Source organism: Amblyraja radiata, chromosome 6, assembly GCF_010909765.2.
Source record: "Amblyraja radiata isolate CabotCenter1 chromosome 6, sAmbRad1.1.pri, whole genome shotgun sequence".
NCBI classification, from domain to species: Eukaryota; Metazoa; Chordata; class Chondrichthyes; order Rajiformes; family Rajidae; genus Amblyraja; species Amblyraja radiata.
The window spans coordinates 16382284-16408413 of NC_045961.1; the positions used below are offsets into that span (position 1 = coordinate 16382284).

General features: G+C 44.8%; 2 protein-coding genes across 11 annotated transcripts in view; one reads left to right on the forward strand and one right to left on the reverse strand.

The window, feature by feature from the left end:
* Nucleotides 1-339: 339 nt before the first annotated feature.
* Nucleotides 340-24528, forward strand: exosc8 (exosome component 8). The gene is made up of 11 exons (XM_033022236.1): nt 340-482; nt 4589-4625; nt 4825-4888; nt 6483-6556; nt 11293-11338; nt 12881-12986; nt 13798-13843; nt 15701-15797; nt 18234-18354; nt 18895-19001; nt 24318-24528. Exons 1-11 carry the CDS (start codon nt 466-468, stop codon nt 24464-24466), a joined length of 864 nt encoding a protein of 287 aa, XP_032878127.1. The 5' UTR covers nt 340-465; the 3' UTR covers nt 24467-24528.
* A 53-nt stretch (nt 24529-24581) lies between these two features.
* supt20h (SPT20 homolog, SAGA complex component) overlaps nt 24582-26130 on the reverse strand; it is a 63993-nt gene continuing 62444 nt past the window's right edge. For 6 of the 10 annotated variants that reach the window (XM_033022233.1, XM_033022228.1, XM_033022227.1 and 3 more), the window contains one exon: nt 24582-24795. In XM_033022233.1, the coding sequence (XP_032878124.1) occupies nt 24673-24795 (123 nt within the window). In that variant the 3' untranslated portion in view covers nt 24582-24672. The remainder of the gene's footprint in view (nt 24796-26130) is intronic. The other 4 variants (XM_033022234.1, XM_033022232.1, XM_033022230.1 and 1 more) reach the window with 2 other exon arrangements.

The following is a 26130-nucleotide window of genomic DNA, read 5'->3' on the forward strand; positions in this document are numbered from 1 at the left end:
CCTGACAACCTCCACAGCCAATTGGAGCAGCCGCCGGCCACCTGGCAAACGCCACGGCCAATAGGAGCGGGAGTCGGGAGCCGGGCCCCTTGGTAACCGCCACAGCCAATAGCGCCACATTCCAGCTCACTGGCAACCACCGCAGCCAATGGGCGAGCCCTTCGGCTCCTCGGCAATCGCCTCAACCAATGAGAGCTGCCACCGGTTCCATGGCAACCTCTGTAGCTCAGGCTGACCGCGCCGGCCAATGGCAGCCGGACAGCGCGGCGGTAGAGCGGTTGGGCGGCGACGCGCGCCTCACACGCTTGTACACGTCAGCGCGGTTACGGGCACGCACGTACACCTCGGACGTCAGCGCGTCGGGCGCGGTGCGTGACCTGCGGAGCAGCGGCCTGTAGTTTCGCTGCCGCACAAACTCAACCCTGACCCGGGCGGAACGGAGCGCTGAGGCGGCGGCGGCGGAGGATGTCTGCGGGATTCAAGTGAGAGGCGCCGGAGGAGAGGAATGAGAGGAGGGGAGAGGTTGGCGGAGGAGCGGGGAGGGAGAAGACGAGGATGCGAGCGGTCACTGGTAGAAGGGGCCCAGTGGTCTCTGGCCAGAGGGAGAGACCGGGGAGAGGGGCCGAGCGGTCACCGGGGCGGGGAGAGAGGAGAGGGGCCGAACGGCCGTGGGAGCCGGGAGAGAGGAGAAGATAGGGGCCGAGTGGCCGTGTAGGTGGAGAGGAGAGGGGCCGAGCGGTCACCGGGATAGGGCGCGGGGGCAGGTGCGGTCCCCAGGTTGTTGGTCCGGAGAGTCTGTGGGAGGAAGTTTAACATTTGCTCCACCCCGGGACATCCTGTGCCGCTGCAGTGATTTAAGTTTAGTTTATCCAAACAATCCGTGGTTAATGTCCATTCATAAAAGTAAAACGTGATGTGCACCAGGAAGTGCTTTAGTTTAGAGATACAGCGTGGTAATGGGGCTTTTTCACGGGGCGAGTTGACGCAAGATGTCACCAGAGTGAAGAGGTCGTGGTCCAGCACGAGTCTCGCACGATATAACGGGTGTAGATAAAGAGTTCCCACGGTACTCGGCATTTCTGTTATTTGTGCGAGTGACTTGTCCGTTTCCCGAGCTTTCGCGTTAAATCTTGAATGAACATCGTGAACTACACGTGACACAAATGATGTAACTTTTTTTTTCACACACTATATATATCCTCCCTTGGTTGAATTGGCTCATTTGGAGACATATTTTACTGTGTATGTGGGAGACACAGATGGACTGAGCACAGTACCTCGGTCTTACTGTGTGTGGGAGAGGGGGAGAAAGAGACGTACACTCACAGAGGCAGAGTCTCTCAGCCTGTGTAAGAGGGAGAGAGAGAGAGAGAGGCACGCACAAGGTGGATGTGAAATCTCACCTGCCTGTTTCAGTGACAGACACCCGCCGCCAGTAAATGAAGACACCCCCATCTGTCTCCCCCTCCTCTCCCTCGACTCCCCCACCTTTCCCTCCCAACTCCAGTCCCGTCCCGACCCCCTGGGAAACTGAATAGAGCAACAATATAGATATAGAAACTGAAACAATATAGAAACTGAATAGCGCAACATGGCAAAAACATCTCTGACACGCTTTGCCCCCTTTCTTTGAGATTTTCTGGGAGCCATCTCTGCAAGTGTTCCTGTTAAAGAGATTATCCAACAATGACAATTAGGTGGGACGTCCTCGAAGGACACATACTCACCTTCTGACCCCTCTGTCCAGCTTCCGGGTTTACCGTTCGCAGGAGTTCCCACGCGCTATATCTCTAAAATCTGAAGTTAGGTAATGTCTAAAGGAACTGCAGACGCTGGTTAATGCTGGTTAATACGCACAGAAGGACACAAAATGTTGGTGTAACTCAGCAGGTAAGTCAGATCTGGGAAGAAAAACATAAAAAGCTGGAATAAGTCAGCGGGTCAGGCAGCATCTCTGGAGAAAAAGAATAGTTGACGATTCGAATCGGAGCCCTTCTTCAGACAGCCTAATCGGAATTGAGTCTGAAGATGTGTCTCGTCCCGAAACATCAGCTTTTTTTCTCCAGAGATGCTGCTTGACTCGCTGAGTTACTCCAGCTTTTTGTGTCTGTCTTCGGTTTAAACCAGCATGTGCAGTTCACTCCTTACACGGGTCTCTGTACAACATTGATTGGTAGCGTTCCGGACCCCTGGACCCGAGGACTCCGACCTGTATCTCTCAAAGAAGTACATGTGAAAAATTTCTCACGGACCATAAAAATGCGTAACCTTTCAGTAAAGTCCCTTTTAAAGTCCCTTTTAAAGATTATAGTTATTTTCTTGAATCTCATTAACATAACTCATGAATAAGTTGATGTCCATATGCGGATGCAAATCTTTATTTTTATTTATTTTTTAAATTCAATCCCACAGAAGATAATTTTTACTCACCTTCTGTCCCCTCTGTCCAGCTTCCGGGTTCACCGTTCGCAGGAGTTCCCACGGTACCCGCAAGAGTTATTACGGATATCGCACTGGCCACTACGTTCATATAATGTTGCAATACTCAACCACAAGTGTACAAGTCAATCTTGGAGAAATTCAAACTTTCTTGAATTTTCTCCCGAGTGACCAAGTTAAACGATGACCTGCCGTTAGCGCTACGGTGGTCCACGGTGGTCCACGAATGCCGTACTGTTATCGCACGAGGTTCCCGCGATGTTAAACTCCGGTTAACTCTTGCGTCAAGTCGCCCCGTGAAAAGGCCGCTTTACAGACCCCTTTGCTTCAGCCCACCGAGTCCGTGCCGACCAGCGATCCCCGCACATTAACACCATCCTGCACACACTAGGGATAATTTACAAAACACCAAGCCAATTAACCTACAAACCTGTATGTCTTTGGAGTGTGGGAGGAAACCGAAGCACCCGGAGAAAACCCACGCGGTCACGGGGAGGACATACAAACTCCCACAGCACCTGTGGTTAAGGGCCTGTCCCACTGTACGAGTTAAATCGAGATTTTTCCCGAGTTTTCCCCTGATTCGAACTCGGAGAAGTCCGTAGCGGGTCCGTAGGAGTTCGTGGATGTCTTGTAGCGGCTCGTACGAGGAAATCCGGTAAACTTGTGAAGATTTTTCAACACTGAAAAATGTCCACGAGTAAAAAAAATACTTGTGATGAAATAAATTGTTACTTTTTACCCGTACGAGTCACTACGAGACATCCACAAACTCCTACGGACCCGCTATGGACATTCTCCGAGTTCGAATCGGGGGAAAACTCGGGAGAACTCTTGAATTACCTTGTACAGTGGGACAGGCCCTTCAGGATCGAACCCGGGTCTCTGGCGCTGCGCCACCCTTTAACCCTCATTATATTATAAACTCTGGACTCCCCCAACCTCTGACGCTCCAGAGAAAACAATGAAAAGTCTGTCCAACCTGTAGCTGAAACACATCGTCCTGATAAACCCGCTCCAAAGCCACATCTTATACCCATATAGGGCTTCTCCCGTTCCTTCAACCTCCCCAAGATGTGCGGGTGGGTGGGTTAATGGGCCTCTGTAAATTGCTCCAAGTGTGCAGAGGATTGAAGGGATCCCAGGGAGATGGTGGGCAGAGTAAAATGACTTTTGCCCCATATCCTTCTATACCTTTGTAGAAGCAAAGAACTGCAGATGCAGGTTTATGCTTCTTCCAAAGAAGGTCCTCGCCCAAAACGTCACCTGTTCCTTTTCTTCGGATATGCTGCCTGTCCCACTAAGATACTCCAGTATTTTGTTTCTGTCTTACGGATATTCATGCTGGCCATGTTTGGCTCGTATCTCTCTAAACCTTTCCAGCCCATGTACCTGAGAGTTACTGCCTTACAGTGCCAGAGACTCTGGTTCGATCCCGCATGGTAGAGTTGCTGCCTTGGGTTCGATCCTGACTGCGGGTGCTGTCTATACGGGGCTTCTACATTCTCCCCGTGACTGCGTGGGTTTTCTCTGAGATCTTCAATTGCCTCCCACACTCCAAAGTATAATTGGCTTGATATAAATGTAAAATTGTCCCTAGTGTGTATAGGATAGTGTTCGTGTGCTGGGATCGCTGGTCGGTGTGGCTCTGTAAGCTGAATGGCCTGTTTCCGCACTGTCTCACTAAACTAAAGTGGGGACCCAGCTGTAAGCTGCCTGCTGCTACACGCGGCAGCAGACAGACCGTTAAGACATAAGACTGTTTCGGTGACTGACTTTGTCGGTGCCGAAACATGGCGACACGTGTACTACCTAGGTGAGGTCTGCTGTATGATTTTACCGGATTGTGTGCAAAACAAAGCATTTCACTGCACCTAGGTACATGTGACAATTAAGTATCATTGCATCATTGACTTAATTGTTAATATAGTACTTGCATCAACTACCTCCATTGCCAGCTCGTTCTATATGCCCGTCACCCACTGTAAAAAAGCAGTGTGAAGTTGATTTAATATTATGAATTAACAGAAGACATGGATGGATGTGATGTAAAGCTGTATGTAAAATGTTACAGGGCAGTGTTGTCACACAATGCAACTCAGTACTCAGACACAACAAATTAGTTGTTCTCTCTTTATCCCTTGCTTAGAACGGTAGAACCTTTGGAATACTACAGGAAATTTCTGGTAGGTGACTTCATGCTTTAATTTCTCGTAAATAACTTGCGGACCGATGCATTTTCCTTAACATCTGCATGTACGGTTGATGATAAATCACATAATCCCTTAAGATGTATAGAATGGTCCAGTGTGCCCCTCGATGCTGTTTTACACTGCAAGTCTGGTACCACATAGACTTCCTCAACATTATTTGTATGTTTGTTAGAAAGAAAATTGTCGACCTGATGGCAGGGAACTCGGTGAATTCAGAACAACGACCCTAAATATCGGTGAGAATCTAGACTTGCCTAAATGCTTTATTTTATAAAATGTCACTTTGTAGATCTATAAGATGGAGCAACGTGTATGTTGATTTCTTTAAAGTGAGAACATGGAACAGTATAGCACATGAACAGCCCTTCGGCCCACAATGTCTGTTCCGAACATGATGCCAAGTTAAAATAATCTCCAACAGGATCCCACTACTAGCCACATCTTCCCATCTCCACTCCTTTCCGTTTTCTCTCTGCAACTCCCTGGTCAACTCATCTGTTGTTCCAGGTGTGAACTCCTGTTTATCGGTGAGAGCAAGTGTAGGCTTGGCGATCGTTTAGCTGAATACCCCCGCTCAGTCCGCCTGAACCTACCCAATCTCCCAGTTGCTCAGCACTTTAACTCCCTCTCCCATTTGCAATCTGACCTTTCTGTCCTGGGCCATCTCCATTGTCAGAGTGAGGCCCAGTGCAAATTGGAGGAACAGCACCTTATATTTTGCTTGGGTAATTTACGCCCCAACAGTATGAATATTCTCTAACTTCAAGTAGCCCTTGCTTTCCCTCTTCATCCCCTCCCCCTTCCCAGTTCTCTGACCAGTCTTGCTGTCTCCGACTACATTTTATCTCTGTTTTGTTATTACCTTCTCCCAGGGAACAACTATCTATTCTACATTTTCCCTGATCGCCATTCCCTATGTCCTGTTTTCACACCATACACTTCCTTATCTATACACTTCCTTATCTATGTACGTCCCACTCCCCTGACATTAGTCTGAAGTAGGGTCTCGCCCCGAAACATCACCCATTCCTTCTCTCCAGAGATGCTGCCTGTTCCGCTGTGATATTCCAGCATTTTGTGTCTATCTTAAAATAATCTCTACCTTCACGTGATCCATATCCCTGCATTTCCTGCATACCCATACACCTATCTAAAAGACTCTTCAATGCCAATGTTGTATCTTCCTCCACCACAACTCCCAGTAGCAGGTTCCAGGCACCCACCACCCTGTTTAAAAAAAAAAAACAAACAAAAAAAACTGCATCTCTTTTAATTTAGTTTAGCTTATTATTGCCATGTGTACCGAAGTACAGTGAAAAGCTTTCGATTGCACGCCATCAATGGAGCAACTGGGCTTGTATTCACTGGAATTTAGTAGGATGAGAGAGGATCTTATAGAAATACAAAATTATAAAGGGATTGGACACGCTAGATGCAGGAAACATGTTCCTGATGCTGAGGGAGTCCAAATCCTGGAGCCACAGTTTAGGAATAAAGGGTAGGCCATTTAGAACTGTGATGAGGAGAAACTTTTGTGAATAATGGTCAGCACGGACTTTGTGGGCCGATGGGCCTGTTTCCATGCTGTATCTCTGAACTGAACTACTTCCTCTTGCAGCTCGCTGCACTATGTGTTTTATAACTTTTACTAATGGAAATTAACTGCGGTTTTATTTTGATCAGTGATTCCACAACAATATCCAATGCCTTGTACATCTTCCAAGGTGCCATTGCATTTACTGATCCGTTGTTTAAAAAAGGGAAAACTGTTGCAAGGAATTGTTAAGAAAAGGCACGTTTAAATATGTTGCTTTCCTGACTTCATTTCAGGCTCAATTACAACTGCGGATGGTTCAGCTCTGGTGAAACTGGGGAACACCACGGTGGTGTGTGGCATCAAAGTGGTGAGCGTTCCTTACCTGTAACTGTGCACCTGAAGAAGGTAGTAGGAGGAGAAATAATGGGGGGTTTGGGGATGAAAGTGTGTGGGGGAGTAGGTTCGAGGTTACCAGGGCTCCTCTAGCTTCACAATCCACAACTCTTCTATCCTCTCACACCTTCTGTTTTTATTTCTAGAATTTGTTCCAACTGTCTGTCTATCACCGGTATCCACCTATTACCTGCCAAGCCTTTTCATGCCTCTTCTCTTTCAACTTTCTCCCCCCACTGTAATCATAGAAGAAGTTCCCGACCCGAAACATCACCTATCTATGTACTAACGGGATGCTACACGACTCGCTGATTTACGCCAGCACTTTGTGTCCTTTTTTATGAACAAAGTATTGCATTGGGAGACTGGAGGTCCTTATGCAGTTGTACAGGGCCCTCGTGAGACCACACCTGGAGTATCGTGTGCAGTTTTGGTCCTCTAATTTGAGGAAGGACGTTCTTGCTATTGAGGGAGTGCAGCGTAGGTTTACAAGGTTAATTCCCGGGATGGCGGGTCTGTCGTATGCTGAGAGAAGGGAGCGGCTGGGCTTGTACACTCTGGAGTTTAGAAGGATGAGAGGGAATCTTACTGAAACATATAAGATTACTAGACTAAGTGGGACCCGTTGGGTTCCAGCATCACACGGGAGGGCTGGTCCCCCAACACAATATTCCACCTCTCCACCAATTCCAATATTGCTGGCCAGTGGGGGGGGTTTCTGGAGCGCTAGTATGTGTGTTGTGGGTCAAAGGGACTGGCTTCCAGAGGGCTAGTATGGACATTGTGGGCTGAATGGATTCTTGGGCTGGCAGCTCAGTCACTCTGGCTGGGCAGCTCAGTCACTCTGGCCGGGCAGCTCAGTCACTCAGGCTGTTGTGCACTGAAGGAACTGGTTTCCAGAGGGCTAGTATGGACATTGTGGACTGAATGGATTTTTGGACTTGCAGTTCACTAAGTCATGACACCCAGATCTACCTCGGCACCAAATCCCCCCACAACCCCCCCCCCTCTCCCATATCAACTCCTGTTTGTCAGCTATAAAAACCTGGATGCAACATAATTTCCTCAAACTCAACAGCGATAAGACAGAATTCCTCCTCATAGGCTCCAAAGCCACACTCAGCAAAATCAATAACCCCACTCTCACCATCGACGGCACCACTGTCTCCCCATCTCCCCAGGCCCGCAACCTTGGCGTGATCTTTGATTCCACCCTCTCCCTTGAGCCTCACATCCGCCATGTCATTAAAACCTCCTTCTTTCATCTCCGCAACATCGCCAAACTCAGACCCTCTCTCACACCTCCCGCTGCTGAAAGACTCATCCATGCCTTCATCTCCTCCCGACTGGACTACTGCAACTCACTTCTCCTTGGCATCAGCTCCACCTACATCAACCGACTCCAATTGGTCCAGAACGCAGCCGCCCGACTCATCACCCACACCAAATCCTGGCATCACATCACTCCAGTCCTCAAACAACTTCACTGGCTTCCCATCTCCCACCGGATCAACTACAAAATCCTGATCCTCGCCTACAAAGCCCTCCACCATCTGGCCCCCCCATATCTCACTGACCTCCTCTCCCCCTACCAACCCTCATGGTCCCTCAGATCCACATCAGCCGGTCTCCTCTCCATCCACAAGTCCAACCTCCGCAGTTTTGGGGACAGAGCCTTCTCCAGGGCAGCTCCCAGGCTCTGGAACTCCCTCCCCCAACTGATCCGCAATTCCGTGTCCCTCACCATCTTCCAGTCCCGCCTCAAGACCCATCTCTTCACCTCTGCCTATCCTTAGCCCCACGTCCCCCTCCCTTTTCATCTGTGCATTAATTGCCTCATATTGTGTTTTGTATTGAATTCTGTCTACTTTGTGTACTAGTCATGTCTCTACTATTTATTTCATTCCCCTTACATGTTTTTCCTCTACCCGCTAAATTTTTGTAAGGTGTCCTTGAGACTCTTGAAAGGCGCCCATAAATAAAATTTATTATTATTATTATTATGGGTAGTGGGCTGGCACTTCAGTCACTTACAGCTGGTGGGCTGGCATTTCACTTACTCAGTCCAGTCTCTCACAGCTGGTGGTGGCAGTTCACTCAGTCACCCCTCTTCCCTTCTCCCCCCCCACTCTGCTCCATGCCATTCCCCTCTCCCACACGCATTCAGTCCATCTCCCCTCAATCTCCCCCCATGCACTCTTAGTGGCTCTCCACACACACACACGCATTCACACAGACACACACACACACAGATACTCAGACACTCACGCAGACACACATACAGACACTCATACACAGACAGTCAAACACTCACACATACACAGACACACACAGACACTCACCCACAGACACTTACAGACACAGCAACTCATACATACGCACGCACAGACAGATGACGCGCACACACACACTTTAGAAGCAATAGATACTATCTGCAAGCATTTTAGAACCAATAGACTTTTTTTGCAAGCTTTAGAACGAATAGACATTTTTTTTCAAGCTTTAGAACCAATAGTCATTTTTTTGCAAGCTTTCGAACCAATAGACATTTTTTGCAAGCATTTTAGAACCAAAAAAGACACATTCTGCAAGCATTGTAGAACCAAAAGAGACACTTTTTGCAAACATTGTAGAACCAAAAAAGACACATTCTGCAAGCATTGTAGAACCAAAAGAGACACTTTTTACAAACATTTTAGAACCAATAGACACTTTTTGCAAACGTTTTAGAACCTATAGACACTTTTTGCAAGCGTTTTAGAACCAATAGACTCTTTTTGCAAGCGTTTTAGAACCAATAGACTCTTTTTGCAAACATTTTAGAACCAATAGACACTTTTTGCAAGCATTTTAACCACTAAGGGCACTCACATTTGAGTAGACGTGTTATTCACAGCTCAGAGAAACGTGACCCTCTGCCTTCCTCCATCTTGAAGAGACTGTGAGGCACACCACTTCTGGGTTTTATAGTCCCTCCCCCTCCCACCTTTGCAAGCATTTTAGAACCAATAGAGACACTTTTTGCAAGCATTTTAGAACCAATAGACATTTTGTGCAAGCTTTAGAACCAATAGATTTTTTTTGCAAGCTTTAGAACCAATAGACATTTTTTTGCAAACTTTAGAACCAATAGTTTTTTTTTGCAAGCTTTAGAACCAAAAAAGACACATTCTGCAAGCATTATAGAACGAAAAGAGACACTTTTTGCAAACATTTTAGAACCGTTACACTTTTTGCAAACATTTTAGAACGAATAGACATTTTTTGCAAGCATTAGAACCAATAGACATTTTTTGCAAGCATTTTAGAACCAATAGAGACATTTTTTGCAAGCTTTAGAACCAATAGACACTTTTTGCAAATATTTTAGAACCAATAGACACTTTTTGCAAGCATTTTAGAACCACTAAGGGCACTCGCATTTGAGTTGACATGTGTTCAGTGTTATTCACAGCTCAGAGAAACGTGACCCTCTGCCTTCCTCCATCTTGAAGAGTGAGTGAGGCACACCATTTCCTGGTTTTATAGTCCCTCCCCCCTGCCGCCAGCGGGGGCAGCAGAGAGAATGGGGAATTTTGTAATAACATTAATATCTCTGTCATTTTTCATCGACGGAAAAAAGCTTCGGCACACATGCGGCGGAGGGGGGCTCTGAGCAAGGTGGCCAAAAATGACGGCCGTAGATGGCGGCGTTCTCTCGGAAATCGCAGCACAGACGGCCAAAACCGGTCAAGAACAGAGATTTAGTAATATAGATAGATAGATTAGGGATTTGGACATGCCAGAGGCAGGAAACATGTTCCCGATGTTGGGGTGGTCCAGAACCAGGGGCCAAAGTTTAAGAAAAAGGAGTAAGCCATTTTGAACTGAGACGAGGAAACACTTTTTCACACAGAGAGTTGTGAGTCTGTGGAATTCTCTGCCTCCGAAGGCGGTGGAGGCTGGTTCTCTGGATATTTTCAAGAAAGAGCTATATAGGGCTCTTAAAGATAGTGGAGTCAGGGGATATGGGGAGAAGGCAGGAACTGGGGTACTGATTGGGGATGATCAGCCATGATCACATTGAATGGCGTTGCTGGCTCGATGGGCCGAATGGTCTACTCGTGCACCTATTGTCTATTGGATGGTCAAACGTTTAATTCTGTAATATCTTGATACAGTCTTTAATCTGCTAATGTGAGGGAGTTTATTCTGCTGACAATTAACAAAAATAAAACAACATATAGTAAATCAAATGCCAAATGAGGTCTGAGTATGATAATTCTGCGGCCTCACAGCTCCAAAGACCCAGGGGTTCAATCCTGACCTTGGGTGCTGTCTGTGTGGAGTTTACATGTCCCCCCCTTTGACCGCGTGGGTTTCTTCCAGATGCTTCGGTTTCCTCCCTCATTCCAAAGATGTGCAGGTTTGCAGGTCAATCAGCCCTCTGTAAATTGTCCCTGGTGTGTAGTTAGTTGATGAGAAAGTGGGGTAAAATAGAACTAATGTGAACACGGACTCAGTGGGCCGAAGGGCCTGGTTCCACTCTGTATCTCTAAACTAAACTCAATCATAAATTAGTTGCGACCCAAGTTATTTAACATTGGGAGTGCAGAATTATTGTACTTTTTCGTTAAAACTGAGAAGCAATACGGGCATTATTTTGGTAAAAATTGTAATCTTTTAATCAAGAATAAATTAATGTATGAATGACTACAATTCCTTTTACAGGAGTTTGCAGCACCAACAGTGGATGCACCAAATAAAGGCTATATAGGTGAGTTAATGGTGAAAAATCACTTTACAGTTCAGTCGATAACATTGCAATGGTACATCCAAGCTTGGAACTTTATGCATAAAGTGTTTTATTCTTATTGTAAAATGGTTAAACCAGCTGATTTTTTTGTTTGTTACATTTTTGAGGTTATAAATCGATTGATGAAACAACAGTTGACATTGAATGATTCGAGGAATGTAGTTGAGGCAGGTAATTCAAGAGCTTTCCCGAGTTTAAAAATAAATCTAACTCGTGGTAAGCACATAGAATGTACGTAGCGGGTACGTCGGAGCTCGGGACGTCTCTTAGCGGCTCGTAACGCTAACGGCAGGTACTCTGGAAACGCGGTAAGCTGTTGAAAAATGTCCACGAGTGCCCCGAGTACCTACGAGCAGCTATTACCGTAATTCTTCGAGTTTGAATCAGGGGAAACTCGGGAGAACTCTTGAATTACCTCGTACAGTGGGATACAGGCCCTTTAGCATGGAAACTGGCCTTTCGGTCCAACTCAACCATTCCGACCAAGATGCCCCATCTAGGCTAGTCCAGTTTGTCCATGTTTAGCCCATATCCCTTTTAACTTTTCCTATCCCTCTACCTGTCCACCAAGCTGAGGCTTTATTTGTCACTAATTTCAGAGGAACAGTAGGTTTAGGTTTATCATTGTCACATGTACTGAGGTACAGTGAAAGCATGCTATCCAAACAGATGAGATACACCATACACAAATACAATCAAGCCAAACTCAAATACAATAGGTAGAGCAAAGGGGAAGATTGAGTGCAGAATATAGTTCTCAGCATTGTAGCGCATCAGTTTCAGAGACAAAGTTCAATGTCCGCAATGGGGTAGAGGTGAATCGGACAGTACCCTAGCTTATGGAAGGACTGTTCAAAAGACTGATAAGAGGGGGAAGAACCTGTTCCTGAGTGTGATGGTCCGAGCTTTCAAGCTTCTGTACCTTCTGCTGGATGGGAGCAAATATCATTAACCTTTTATGGAAACAAGGAACTGTAGATGCTGGTTTATTCCAAAGATAGACACAAAGTGCTGGAATAACTCGGTGGGTCAGGCAGTATCTCTGGAGAAAAAGAATGGGTGACGTTTCGGGTCGGGACCCTTCGTCAGACTTGTCCTGACCCGAAATGTCACCTATCCTTTTTCCCTAGAGATGCTGCTTGACCCACTGAGTTACTCCAGCACTTTGTGTCTATCACTGAATTAATCTTTTGTGTCAAGGGTGATGGGGAGGCAGGAGAATGGCGTTGAGAAGGAACAATAGATCTACCATGATTGAATGGTGGAGTTGACTCGATGGGCCGATTGGCTTAATTCTGCCCCTATGACTTATGGACTTTTATCATCAGCTTAATTTTGTGTTTAAAATCAATGGTTGTTTTATTATCACGTGCACACAACACATTGAAGTTGTTTTGCACAACCCACAAATGCACAGTCGCCATATTTTGCCGTTGTTTCTTTTTTTAAAAACAAAGAAAATGTTGGTGCATTAGAGTGTGTAATGAATTATTTTAATTGCAGTACCCAATGTGGATCTGCCACCGTTATGTTCCTCGAGATTTCGAGCGGGCCCTCCTGGAGAGCAGGCACAAGCTGCAAGTCAGTTCATCCTCGATGTCCTGGAAAAGTAAGAGCTTTAATTCCACCTGCAAGTTTTCAGGTTTCTGCCATTCTCTCATTAACCTGCCTGCCTCCAGGCCCAACTCTCCTCCTGAGAGCGGCACGGTGGTGCAGTGGTAGAGTTGCTGCCTTACAGCGCCACAGACCTAGGTTGGATCATGACTACAGGTGCTGTCTGTATGGAGTTTGTACATTCTCCCCATGACTGCGTGGGTTTTCTCCGAGTTCTCCGGTCTCCTCCCACACTCCCAAGACCTACAGGATTGTAGGTTAATTGATTTCTGCAAATTGTAAAATTGGCCCTAGCATGCAGGATAGTGCTAGTGTACAGGGTGATCGAAGGTCGGTGTGCTCAGTGGTCTGGAGGGCCTGTTTCCGCACTGTATCTCTGAAGTTGAAAGACTCAGCAACGCTCCCTGTCTCCACCCGTATCTCGCCAGGCTTTTTCCCGCGCCCTCCTTTCTTCTAGCTTTCTCCCCACCCCCACCACAATCAGTTTGAAGAAGGGTTCTGACCTGAAACATCGCCTGTCCATTCCCTCCACAGATGCTACCTGACCCGCTGCTCCTCCAGCACATTCTGCCTTTTTTCATAAACCAGCATCTGCGGATCCTTGCGCCAACAATTCTTACTTGCTGCTGCATTATTGCAAAGACACACAGATGAAAATATAAAAAATAATATTGTGATAAATTAGTGATCCGCAATACTCGGTAACCACAATTGTGCAAAACTGAAGTCTGATAAATGTATAACAGTTATACATATTATAATGTTTGGGGCATTTTAATCATGCTTTTCCTTTTTCAAATATACAGTGCTCAAATTATTCAGAAGGAGGATCTCTGTATTGAGAAAGGAAAGGTGAGCAAATTTAAGAGTAGTTATTAACAGCATTTTTGAATTTAAACAATTTAAATTTATGTGAAAATTACTTGAATTAAGTCATTGGTGAGACCACATTGTGTACAGTTCTGGTCGCCCAGCTACAGGAAGGATACCATTAAGTTGGAAAGGGTGCAGAAGAGATTCACCAGGATTTTGCCTGGACGTGGGCTTGAGTTACAGGGAGAGGATGGATAGGCTAGGGTTTTTGTCTTTGAAGTGTAGGAGGCTGAGGGGTGACCTTATTGAGGTGTACAAGATCATGGGGGGCACGGATAAAGTGAACGCTTACACCCTTTTCCCCAGGATAGGGTGTTCTAAAAATGGAGAGCATAGGTTTAAAGTGAGAGGGGAGAGGTTTAAGAGGGACCTCGGGCAACTCTTTCACTCGGAGGATGGTCCGTATCTGGAACAAGCTGCCAGAGGAAGCTATAGAGGCGGATACAATCATTACTTTTAAAAGACATTTGGATAGATATATGGATTGCCAAACAGGCAATTTGGAGTATTGTGTGCAGTTCTGGTTGCCCCATTAAAGGACGGATATGGAGGCTTTAGAGAAGGTGCAGAGGAGGTCTACCAGAATGATGCCTGGATTAGAGGGTTTCAGCTACAGGGAGAGTTGGATGAACTTGAAATGTTTTCTCTGGAACGTTGGAGGTTGAGTGGAGACCTGATAGCAGTATGTGAAATTATGAGAGGCATAGATAGCCAGAACCTTTTTCCCCAGTGTGGATTTGTCCAACACTAGAGGGCATAGCTGTACGGTGAGGAGGAAAGTTTAATGGACATGTGAGGGGCAAGTATTTTTTACACAGAGGGTGGTGGGGGCCTTGAATGCATTGTTTGGGTTAGTGGGGAGGCAGATACAAGAGTGGTGTTTAAGAGGCTTTTAGATAGGCACATGGAAGTGCAGGGAATAGAGGGAGATGGATCATGTGCAGGCTGATGAGATCAGTTTAACTTAGCATCATGTTGGGCACGGACATTGTGGGCTCTGCTGTACTCTTCTATGTTCTAAATTGGACAAGCCCAGCGTTCCAAAGGCCCCAAAACAACTTTTCAGCGTAAGATAAATGGAATTGATAGCTATCAGATTAAAGGGCCAACCAACCCTGTTTTGCCTGCATTTTAATTTGTGTGAAAAATGAATGCTAGAATTGTTAATTTGTAGTTGCCATCTCCCACGATCATTCTCACAAGAATTACATTGACTGCCAAACAGGCAACTTCCAGACTGCAAACTACTTCTTTTGGTGACGGGAAACTCAGCAAGTCACCGATGACTCTTTAAAAATTTCTCCAGATTCTGTCGGGCTGCATCTTAGCTGGGTTTGAGAGCAGCTCTACCCAACACCCAAGAAATTGCAGGGAGTTGTGGATGTAACCCAGTCCATCACACAGACCAGACATAGACTCCCATCTGCATCTCACACTATCTCAGAAAGTACAGAAGCTTGAAAGTGTCCACCACCAGACTCGGGAACAGCTTCTTCCCCTCTGTTATCAGGCTTCTGAATGGTCCTGCCATAAGCTAGGGTACTGTCCGATTCGCCTCTACCACTTTGCGGACATTGGACTTTGTCTCTGGAACTGATGTGCTACAGTGGTGAGAACTATATTCTGCACTCTGTATCTTCCCCTTTGATCTACCTACTGTACGAGTTTGACTTGATTGTATTTATGTGTAGTATTATCTGATCTGATTGGATAGCATGCAAAACAAAGCTTTCCTCGGTACACGTGACAATAATAAACCTAAACCTAAGTGACTTAAGGGCTACAGAAAACATTGAACCAATATATTTTGATGTATTTATTTTTCTTTTGTTCCAGCTTGTATGGGTTGTATATTGTGACCTGATGTGTTTAGATTATGATGGCAACCTACTAGACGTCTGTGTAACAGCTCTGTTGGCGGCACTGAAAAATGGTGAGCATGTATAATCTCATAGAGATTTACTTCATTTTTCTTTGCAAAGCCTATGCTTTGCAATTTGGGATCTTTAAGGGCCTGTCCCACTTTCCCCAGTTATTCACGAATTCTCCCGAGTTATTCACAAATTCTCCCGAGTTTTCAAACTTGCAGAATGTTCGTAACAAGTCCGTAGGAGGCCGTAGATATATCGTAGCGGCTCGTTATGCCAGCCTTAGGTACTCGGGGCATCAGGTAAGTCGGGACTTTTTTTCAGCATGATGAAAAATGTCCACGAGTAAAAAAAAATAGCCCCAAGTACTTACGGCTGGTATAACGAGTCGCTGCGATATATCCACGGACTCGTTACGAACATTCTGCGAGTTTGAAAACTCGGGAGAATTCATGAATAACTCGGGAGAATTCGTGAATAACTCGGGAAAGTGGGACAGGCCTTTTAAGGTGAGAGGGGAAAAGTTTACAGGAGATGTGCCCTATTGCAGGAAGCATGTCGAGGGTTTGGAGAAGGTACAAAGGAGATTTATCAGAATGCTACATGGAGAGGTTGGACAGGCTTGGATTGTTTTCTCTAGAATGTCAGAGGTTGCGGGCAGACCTGATAGAAGCATATAATATTGAGTGGTATAGTTAGGGTAGACAGTCAGAACCTTTTTCCCAGGAATACAAGAGGGCATAGGTTTAAGGTGAGAAGGGCAAAGTTTAAAGATGTGCGATGCATGTTTTTTTTTGAGGAAATTGATTAAGCTGCCAATCCAACACTTTCTGAGCCAGGTTTCTGTAACACCTACAACGTCCCAGTCGCATCCACACCCAGTTCATCCGACCTATCCATCAGGCATCTATCTAACATTTGAAAAATACTATTTAATCCAACAGTGCTTCCACGCTTCCTGCCTGTCCTGTCCACTGAATCTTCTTTCATCGCCTTCCATACCAACTTCCAGCCTCTCACCTATCCCGTCCAATGTAGCGAATGGAGGAATGTGGATCATGAGATGGCAGAGGGGATTAGTTTAATTTGAAATCATGTTCGGCATGGACATTGTGGGCCGAAGGGCCTGTTCCGCTGCTGTACTGTTCCATGTCCTATTCAAATGTTGGACCTGATCTATATCCACACGATTTCAATTCATTTGAGTATGGAAATCTTGTAATGTCCTTGTGCTAATTTTAAAAATTATCTATTTAATGTTTTAAACAACATTGGCAACCTTTCTTTTGATATTATTGTGGGTGCAAAACATTTTGTATTAAGCGGGTCCTTACTACAAGGGTATGTCATGTGTTTGTGGAATGCTAACAGTTACTTTTATGGTATCAATATTCATTCTCCACTTTTCCTCTAAATGTTTCTGCAAAATTATTTGGCTTCTCAAAGCCATGTTATTTTCTGCTAGGAAGCTGTTGGGTTTGCTGTAGTTAGCCGTTCAAAACAGCTTGGAAAGTTATTACTGACCTGAAACGTCGTCTGTCCGTTCCCTCCACAGATGCTGTCTGACCTGCTGAATTCCTTCAACACAGTATTTTTTCATGATTCCGGCATCAGCAGTTTCTTGTGTCTCCAACTTGGAAGTGATTGTGTGTGTGTGTGTCTCTATGTACCTGCATCTGTTATCATTTCTAGTCGATGGGATTCTGCTGAAGCTGTCTCTGCCTTACTGCTTCTATATTCCAGGTGTTGTCTCTTAAACCCCTCTCCTATATGATCTTTACCTTACGTTTACTAAACATTTAAACCTCCTCGTCCATTTGATAAGTTTTAAAAGCAAGCTAAAACTGTTTCTTTTCCTTCATTAGTTAAGACATAGAATTCTCTTGCGACCACATCCAGTTTAAATTCCACTTGGAATATTTTGGAGGACCAAGAAACCAAGAACCAAATGCTGAAGAGGATCACAAATTATTTAAAAGGAAAAATATTTGTATTTGGGCAGAAAGCACGTAATTTATACTGAATGGAGTCACAAGTTCATTCGGCATAGGAGCAGAATTAGGCTATTTAGCCCATCAAGTCTACTGTGCCATTCAATCAATGGCGGATCTATCTGTCCTAAACCCCAATCTCCTGACTTCACCCCCATAACCCTCGACACAAAAGGTAGGGAACTGCAGGTGCTAGTTTACAAACTCACCAAATACTGGAGTAACTCAGCATCCCTGGAGAACGCGGATAGATGATGATTTGGGTCAGGACTCTGGACGTGGATAGGCGACGTTTCGGGTCAGGGCTTGAAATGGGTCCTGGCCCAAAATGTCACATATCCATGTTCTCCAGAGATGCTGCCTGACCTACTGAGTTACTCCAGCATTTTGTGTCTTTGACATGTACTACATTATAGCTTTTGGGGAACTTGGTCAATGTGACATTGAACTATTGTTGTAGGCAATGATTTCCTGTCTTAATGACTGATGATAATCCTTCTGTTCCCACAGTCCAGTTGCCTTCTGTGTCGATCAGTGAAGAAACCGGTTTGGCAGAAGTTAACATGAACCAGAAACATCATCTAAACATCAGGAAGTACCCCGTTGCTACATCTTTTGCCATTTTTGATGAGTGAGTGTTTACGAGGTTGCTATAATAATTTCATGGGTTTTCTCTGCAGCTTTTAGTGTTTTGGTCCATATCCCTCTAACCCCTACTTATCCATATATCTGTCCAAATGTCTTTTCAAAGTTGTAATTGTATCCATCCCTATTGCTTCTAGTAGCTTGTCCCCTCCAGTCTTTGCAGCACTGTGACTTTTTTAAATTCTCTTTCTTTCCTCCCTCCCTCCCATCTCCTGGTAATTTCAGTCCCGGGATCGATCCTGACCTGGGGTGCTGTGAACTCATGGGTTTCCTGTAGGTTCTCTTGTTTCCTCCCACACTCCAAAGACATGCGAGTTTGTAGGTTAATTGGCTTCTGTAAATTGTCCCTAGTGTGTGGGATCGTGTTAGTGTACTTGGTGATAGCTGGTCGACGTGGACTCTGGGCCGCTTTCCGCAATGTAGTCTAAGCTTGATTCAAGTTACCGAGTTGTATAGATCACTGTATATCAGACTGGCTCGTGACTTGAATTGTCTGCTGATATTTGTTTCTTTTTGTTTACAAAAGCACAATATGTATTGTAGATCCCACGGCTGAGGAAGAAACCCTGTCGTCAGGAATAGCCACGATAGTAATCGATGAAGACAACCGACTCTGCGCAGTGCATAAACCAGGTGAGTTCATGTGGCATTGTTGGTTGCAGTAAGTGGTCACTTTGGCAGAGACTTTTGTTGGATATTTTGCAGCTGCTGAGAGATGGTGGTTTTAAACTGAATAAGGGGGGTGGGGTGTCGAATGGGCTAGTGGAGGATGGAGTTAAAGGGAAAGGGTTTCTTAAATGTGTGAGTGTAGAGACAGAGGGGTGTAAAATGAGGGTAGAAGCAATAGGTAGCAAGGTGAAAAGTAAAAGTGGCAGGCCGGAAAATCCAGGGCAAAAATCAAAAAGGGCCACTTTTCAACAAAATTGTATAAGGGGTAAGAGTGTTGTAAAAACAAGCCTGAAGGCTTTGTGTCTCAATGCAAGGAGCATTCGTAATAAGGTGGATGAGTTGAATGTGCAGATAGCTATTAATGACTATGATATAGTTGGGATCACGGAGACATGGCTCCAGGGTGACCAAGGCTGGGAGCTGAACATCCAGGGATATTCAATATTCAGGAGGGATAGAGAGAAAGGAAAAGGAGGTGGGGTAGCGTTGCTGATTAGAGAGGAGATTAACGCAATGGAAAGGAAGGACATTAGTTTGCAGGATGTGGAATCGGTATGGGTAGAGCTGCGAAACACTAAGGGGCAGAAAACGCTGGTGGGTGTAGTGTACAGGCCACCTAACAGTAGTAGTGAAGTTGGAGATGGTATCAAACAGGAAATTAGAAATGCGTGCGACAAAGGCAAAACCGTTATAATGGGTGACTTCAATCTACATATAGATTGGGTGAATCAAATTGGCAGGGGTGCTGAGGAAGAGGATTTTTTGGAATGTATGCGGGATAGTTATCTAAATTAACATGTAGAGGAACCAACGAGAGAGCAGGCTATTTTAGACTGGGTATTGAGTAATGAGGAAGGGTTAGTTAGCAGTCTTGTTGTACGTGCCCCCTTGGGCAAGAGTGACCATAATATGGTTGAGTTCTTCATTAGGATGGAGAGTGACATTGTTAATTCAGAAACAATGGTTCTGAACTTAAAGAAAGGTAACTTTGAGGGTATGAGACGTGAATTGGCCAAGATTGACTGGCAATTAATTCTAAAAGGGTTGACGGTGGATATGCAATGGAAGACATTTAAAGACTGCATGGATGGTACAAAAATTGTTCATCCCAGTTTGGCAAAAGAATAAATCAGGGAAGGTGGTGCATCCGTGGATAACAAGAGAAATCAGGGATAGTATCAAAGCGAAGGATGATGCGTACAAATTAGCCAGAAAAAGCAGCATACCGGAGGACTGGGAGAAATTCAGAGACCAGCAGAGGAGGACAAAGGGCTTAATTAGGAAAGGAAAAATAGATTATGAAAGAAAACTGGCAGGGAACATAAAAACTGACTGCAAAAGTTTTTATAGATATGTGAAAAGAAAGAGATTAGTTAAAACAAATGTAGGTCCCTTGCAGTCAGAAACGGGTGAGTTGATCATGGGGAACAAGGATATGGCGGACCAATTGAATAACTACTTTGGTTCCGTCTTCACTAAGGAAGACATAAATAATCTGCCGGAAATAGCAGGGGACCGCGGGTCAAAGGAGTTGGAGGAATTGAGTGAAATCCAGGTTAGTCGGGAAGTGGTGTTGGGTAAATTGAATGGATTAAAGGCCGATAAATCCCCAGGGCCAGATAGGTTGCATCCCAGAGTACTTAAGGAAGTAGCTCCAGAAATAGTGGATGCATTAGTAATAATCTTTCAAAACTCTTTAGATTCTGGAGTAGTTCCTGAGGATTGGCGGGTAGCAAACGTAACCCCACTTTTTAAGAAGGGAGGGAGAGAGAAAACGGGGAATTACAGACCAGTTAGTCTAACATCGGTAGTGGGGAAACTGCTAGAGTCAGTTATTAAAGATGGGATAGCAGCACATTTGGAAAGTGGTGAAATCATTGGACAAAGTCAGCATGGATTTACAAAAGGTAAATCATGTCTGACGAATCTTATAGAATTTTTCGAGGATGTAACTAGTAGCGTGGATGGGGAGAACCAGTGGATGTGGTGTATCTGGACTTCCAGAAGGCTTTCGACAAGGTCCCACATAAGAGATTAGTATACAAACTTAAAGCATTGGGGGTTCAGTATTGATGTGGATAGAGAACTGGCTGGCAAACAGGAAGCAAAGAGTAGGAGTAAACGGGTCCTTTTCACAATGGCAGGCAGTGACTAGTGGGGTACCGCAAGGCTCAGTGCTGGGACCCCAGCTATTTACAATATATATTAATGATCTGGATGAGGGAATTGAAGGCAATATCTCCAAGTTTGCGGATGACACTAAGCTGGGGGGCAGTGTTAGCTGTGAGGAGGATGCTAGGAGACTGCAAGGTGACTTGGATAGGCTGGGTGAGTGGGCAAATGTTTGGCAGATGCAGTATAATGTGGATAAATGTGAGGTTATCCACTTTGGTGGCAAAAACAGGAAAGCAGACTATTATCTAAATGGTGGCCGACTAGGAAAAGGGGAGATGCAGCGAGACCTGGGTGTCATGGTACACCAGTCATTGAAAGTGGGCATGCAGGTGCAGCAGGCAGTGAAGAAAGCGAATGGTATGTTAGCTTTCATAGCAAAAGGATTTGAGTATAGGAGCAGGGAGGTTCTACTGCAGTTGTACAGGGTCTTGGTGAGACCACACCTGGAGTATTGCGTACAGTTTTGGTCTCCAAATCTGAGGAAGGACATTATTGCCATAGAGGGAGTGCAGAGAAGGTTCACCAGACTGATTCCTGGGATGTCAGGACTGTCTTATGAAGAAAGACTGGATAGACTTGGTTTATACTCTCTAGAATTTAGGAGATTGAGAGGGGATCTTATAGAAACTTACAAAATTCTTAAGGGGTTGGACAGGCTAGATGCAGGAAGATTGCTCCCGATGTTGGGGAAGTCCAGGACAAGGGGTCACAGCTTAAGGATAAGGGGGAAATCCTTTAAAACCGAGATGAGAAGAACTTTTTTCACACAGAGAGTGGTGAATCTCTGGAACTCCCTGCCACAGAGGGTAGTCGAGGCCAGTTCATTGGCTATATTTAAGAGGGAGTTAGATGTGGCCCTGGTGGCTAAGGGGATCAGAGGGTATGGATAGAAGGCAGGTACGGGATACTGAGTTGGATGATCAGCCATGATCATATTGAATGGCGGTGCAGGCTCGAAGGGCCGAATGGCCTACTCCTGCACCTAATTTCTATGTTTCTATGTTTCTATGCTTTCAAATACCACATAAGTGTCTGCGTCATTGATCTGGCTTTATTGATGACACAAAGGTTCATCGAAGAATCTGAAATCTAGTACTGCTTTAGAGAAAGGACATCATTTTTGTGTAGGATTCTTGGAAGTAAATTGGAAGTTCTACCACAGAGGTACACCTGGGATAGTGGCCAATTAACTTAGCTGTCAGAGTGGTTTAGTTCAGTTTAAAGATACAGCATGGAAACAGGCCCTTCAGCCCACCTAGTCCACGCTGACTATCGATCACCCGTACACACTAGTTCTATGTTATCCCATTCCCTACACACCAGGGGCAATTTACAAAGACCAATTAACCTACAAACCCACACATCTTTGGTATGTAGGAGCAAACCGGAGCACCTGGCCAAAACCTATGCAGGTCACGGGGAGAACGTACAAACTCCGTACAGACTGCACCCGTAGTCAAGATCGAACCATTCTCTGGTGCTGCCACCACTGTGTCGGTGTTTGTCTGTTTTAAAATAAAAATGAGCAAGCAACAATAAATATCCTTTTATTTCTTAAAATAAATAAAATCAACGCAAAGTAATTTTCCCATGGCCTGGGCGATTTAGATTATTCCATTCAGATGGACTGGAATGGTGTGCAATCTAAGTGGATCAACTGAACCTGAATGCACATAACACTTCTCACATCCAGCAAGTGGCTGAATCCCATGGTGTGCCCTTCTCAAGTGTGATTTTGCATTTGATTTAACTCCTGCTGCTTTTAACCTTTGCAAAAATCATATGGAGAGAATAAAAAAATTAATGTAGGATTAGTGTAAATGGGTGGTCAGCGTGGACTCAGTGAGCCGAAGGGCCTGCATCCATGCTGTATCTCTCTGAAGAAATACCATCTTCCAGGATACACAAAAATGCTGGAGAAACTCAGCGGGTGCAGCAGCATCTATGGAGCGAAGGAAATAGGCAACGTTTCAGGCCGAAACCCTTCCTCAGACATTTTGACCCAAAACGTTGCCTATTTCCTTCACTCCATAGATGCTGCTGCACCCGCTGAGTTTCTCCAGCATTTTTGTGTACCTTTGATTTTCCAGCATCTGCAGTTCCGTCTTAAACACCATCTTCCGGGAAACTGATATTAAAGGCATTATTTCCTGAGAATTTTTACTCCAACTTCATTAACCATAATACGTTAAGTAATTTTTCTTTCCCCAACAAAATCCGTGCATGTCCCATCTTCCCCCACCAAATGAACCGGATAAGGAATATCAGGATCGCCACCCACTGTATCTTTCTTCACATCAGACACTTCCCTGCTCCCCTTCTTCATTGCTGGCCTGGCCAATTATTTTTTCATCATCTCTCTTGCTGTTTTTCCCCACATCCCCATCCAACTCTTGTAAGTTTGGACTGGTTTGAAAAGGGGGGGGTGAGAGGAGAAGGATTTAATAGGAACCTGAGGGGCAACGTTTCCACAAAAAGGGTAGTGGGTATATGGAACGAGCTGCTGGAGGTGGTAGTTGAGCCAGATACTATTGCAATGTTTAAGCAGCATTTTGACGGGTACATGGATCGGATAGGTTTGGAGGGATATGGGCCAAACTCAGCCAGGTGGGACTAGTGTAGATGGGGCATGTTGGCCAGTGTGGGTAAGTTGCACTGAAGGGCCTGTTTCCAAGCTTTAATTGTTATTAAAGTCTGTTAAAACATGCAGTTAAACAGACAGTGACATTATTTGCAATGAGAAAACCTACGCTTTGACCAGAAAAATATATGTTTTTGAAGTGAGATTTTAGAATTTTTATTCACCCGTGTAATTACTTTAAGCATTGGAAATTTGTGACTTCTTTGACTAAATAGTCCAGTAATTGCATAATTTGAGATCAGTATTTAAATCTATACATGTAAAATTGTCAACGCTGCCTTCCAATAAGGTGTCCAACCCACTTTCGAAAGATTTAGCAATCCAGCCACTAATTACAGTATCTGATTGGTGCCGTGAGAACTGATTTAAAAATATCCAACAAACATCATTCTTTGGATATTTTCCACATCAAAAACTTGAACCTGACCTTGTTGTAAATTATTCTTTTTGTCTCCCGTGTGAAGGAGGAAGTGTTCTCTCAAGTGAAAAGCTCCAGGACTGCGTTGTTCGCGCGGAAACAAGACACCGGGAAGTTCATAAGCTCCTGGCTGAAGTAATTAAGAGCGTAACGCCCTTAAAACGAGAGAAGTTGAACCTGCAATTGGAAGTTTGACTGTACAATAAACCAAGTGTTTTTTTTCAAACCAATAAATATATACATGTTTTTAAACTGAAGTTCAGAAAATGATTCTTACTGAAACAAAAGATGATACTATGCAAACCATGGGTATGTTTTGTTTTTTAAATATTTAAAAAGAACATTCACCACCATGAACGGTAAGTTCAAGGAGCAGCTCACAGGTAGAACCATGAGATGGGTCATGATTTAGGTGGAGTCGGTGTTCCTCTTTTCCGTTTATTTTTTGACTGGCTGCTTGTATGTTGCTGCTGCTGTTGCATTTGAACTGCCATAGCCATTTGATGCTGTAAGTATCGGAACTGCTGCCGGGGAAAGAGAGAAGGAGAAACAGAAGACCGCACATGTGAGACTCGAAGGGAAACTACTCGAACCGATACCTCAACAACAAAGAGATGATTCAGTTTAAACATTTGAAAATGTTTTTGAGGATAGAAACGGGGAAAAGAAATTAAACCCACAAACGTAATGACTACAGTCAAGCAGAACCTGTGGCACAGAAGGGTTAGGACAATCTGACATACAAACACTCGTTCCAGCAGAGCTCTCTGCATGCTTGTTAGTCAACGTCTGATTGGAAAGTGCTTTAGTATTTCCAGTTGGATGCAGATAGAGTTGGTGACAGACAAGCAGTAAGGCAGAAACCATGAGGCATCTGTGGACTTGAAGGAACTACAGACGCTAGCTTATAGGAAAAGACACAAAGTGCTGCAGTAACTCAGCGGATAAGGCAGCATCTCTGCAGAGTATGAATAGGTGACGTATCAGGTAGACCCTTCTTCAGAATGATTTGTTCGGGGGGGGGGGGGGCAGGGGAAGAGGAGAGAAAGTTGGGTGTTGTGAGAAAGGCTGCTAAGTGATAGGTGGATACAGGAGAAGAGGGTGATAGGTGAATACAGTTTAGGTATCCACCTATCACTTGCCTGGCTTTGTCCTGCCCCAACTCTTCCAGCCTTCTCTCCTCCATCCCCCCCCCCGCCCACACACACACACACACACACAACTATCAGTCTGAAGACAGCTCCTGAGACAGAATGTCACCTATCCACGTTCTCTGGAGATGCTGCCATACCCATTGAGTTATTCCAGCACTTCCATCTTTTTAAGAGACATCTGTGCTAAGTTCAGTATTGTGTTGGTTGTGCAATATCCTAGGTTAAACAATGGTACTCAAAGATAGACCCGCAACAAAATGCGAAGAAAACTTAAAGCACAAGGATCTTTTCTGCAAAGATATTTCCAGAATTAATTTGGGGTACAGAAAGTATAAGAGGGTAAGCAAGCTGCCAAGTTCCAACTGCAGGCAATCCGGTAGAGATGGTGGGAAGTATTCTTACATTTGCCTGGAGTGGTTTTTAACTTTCAATGTGCCACAAGCACTTCTTGAGCAGAAATACAAAAGAGAGGTGGATGGCTGAGATGTCAATTTAAATTCAATGCTCCAAAGTGACCAGAGAGTTGCCACTCAATCAGTCAATCTGTTAGCCAACTGCCTGCACACTCAGATTCAAACCAAACATCATTTGAGTTTTATTTGTTATTTTTTGGGAGCAGCATCTCTGCTTTTCTCTTTTATTTTGGAGCTGAGAATTTTTTTTGTTTTGTGTTTTGTTATCAAATATTTCATGGAACTGTAGCCA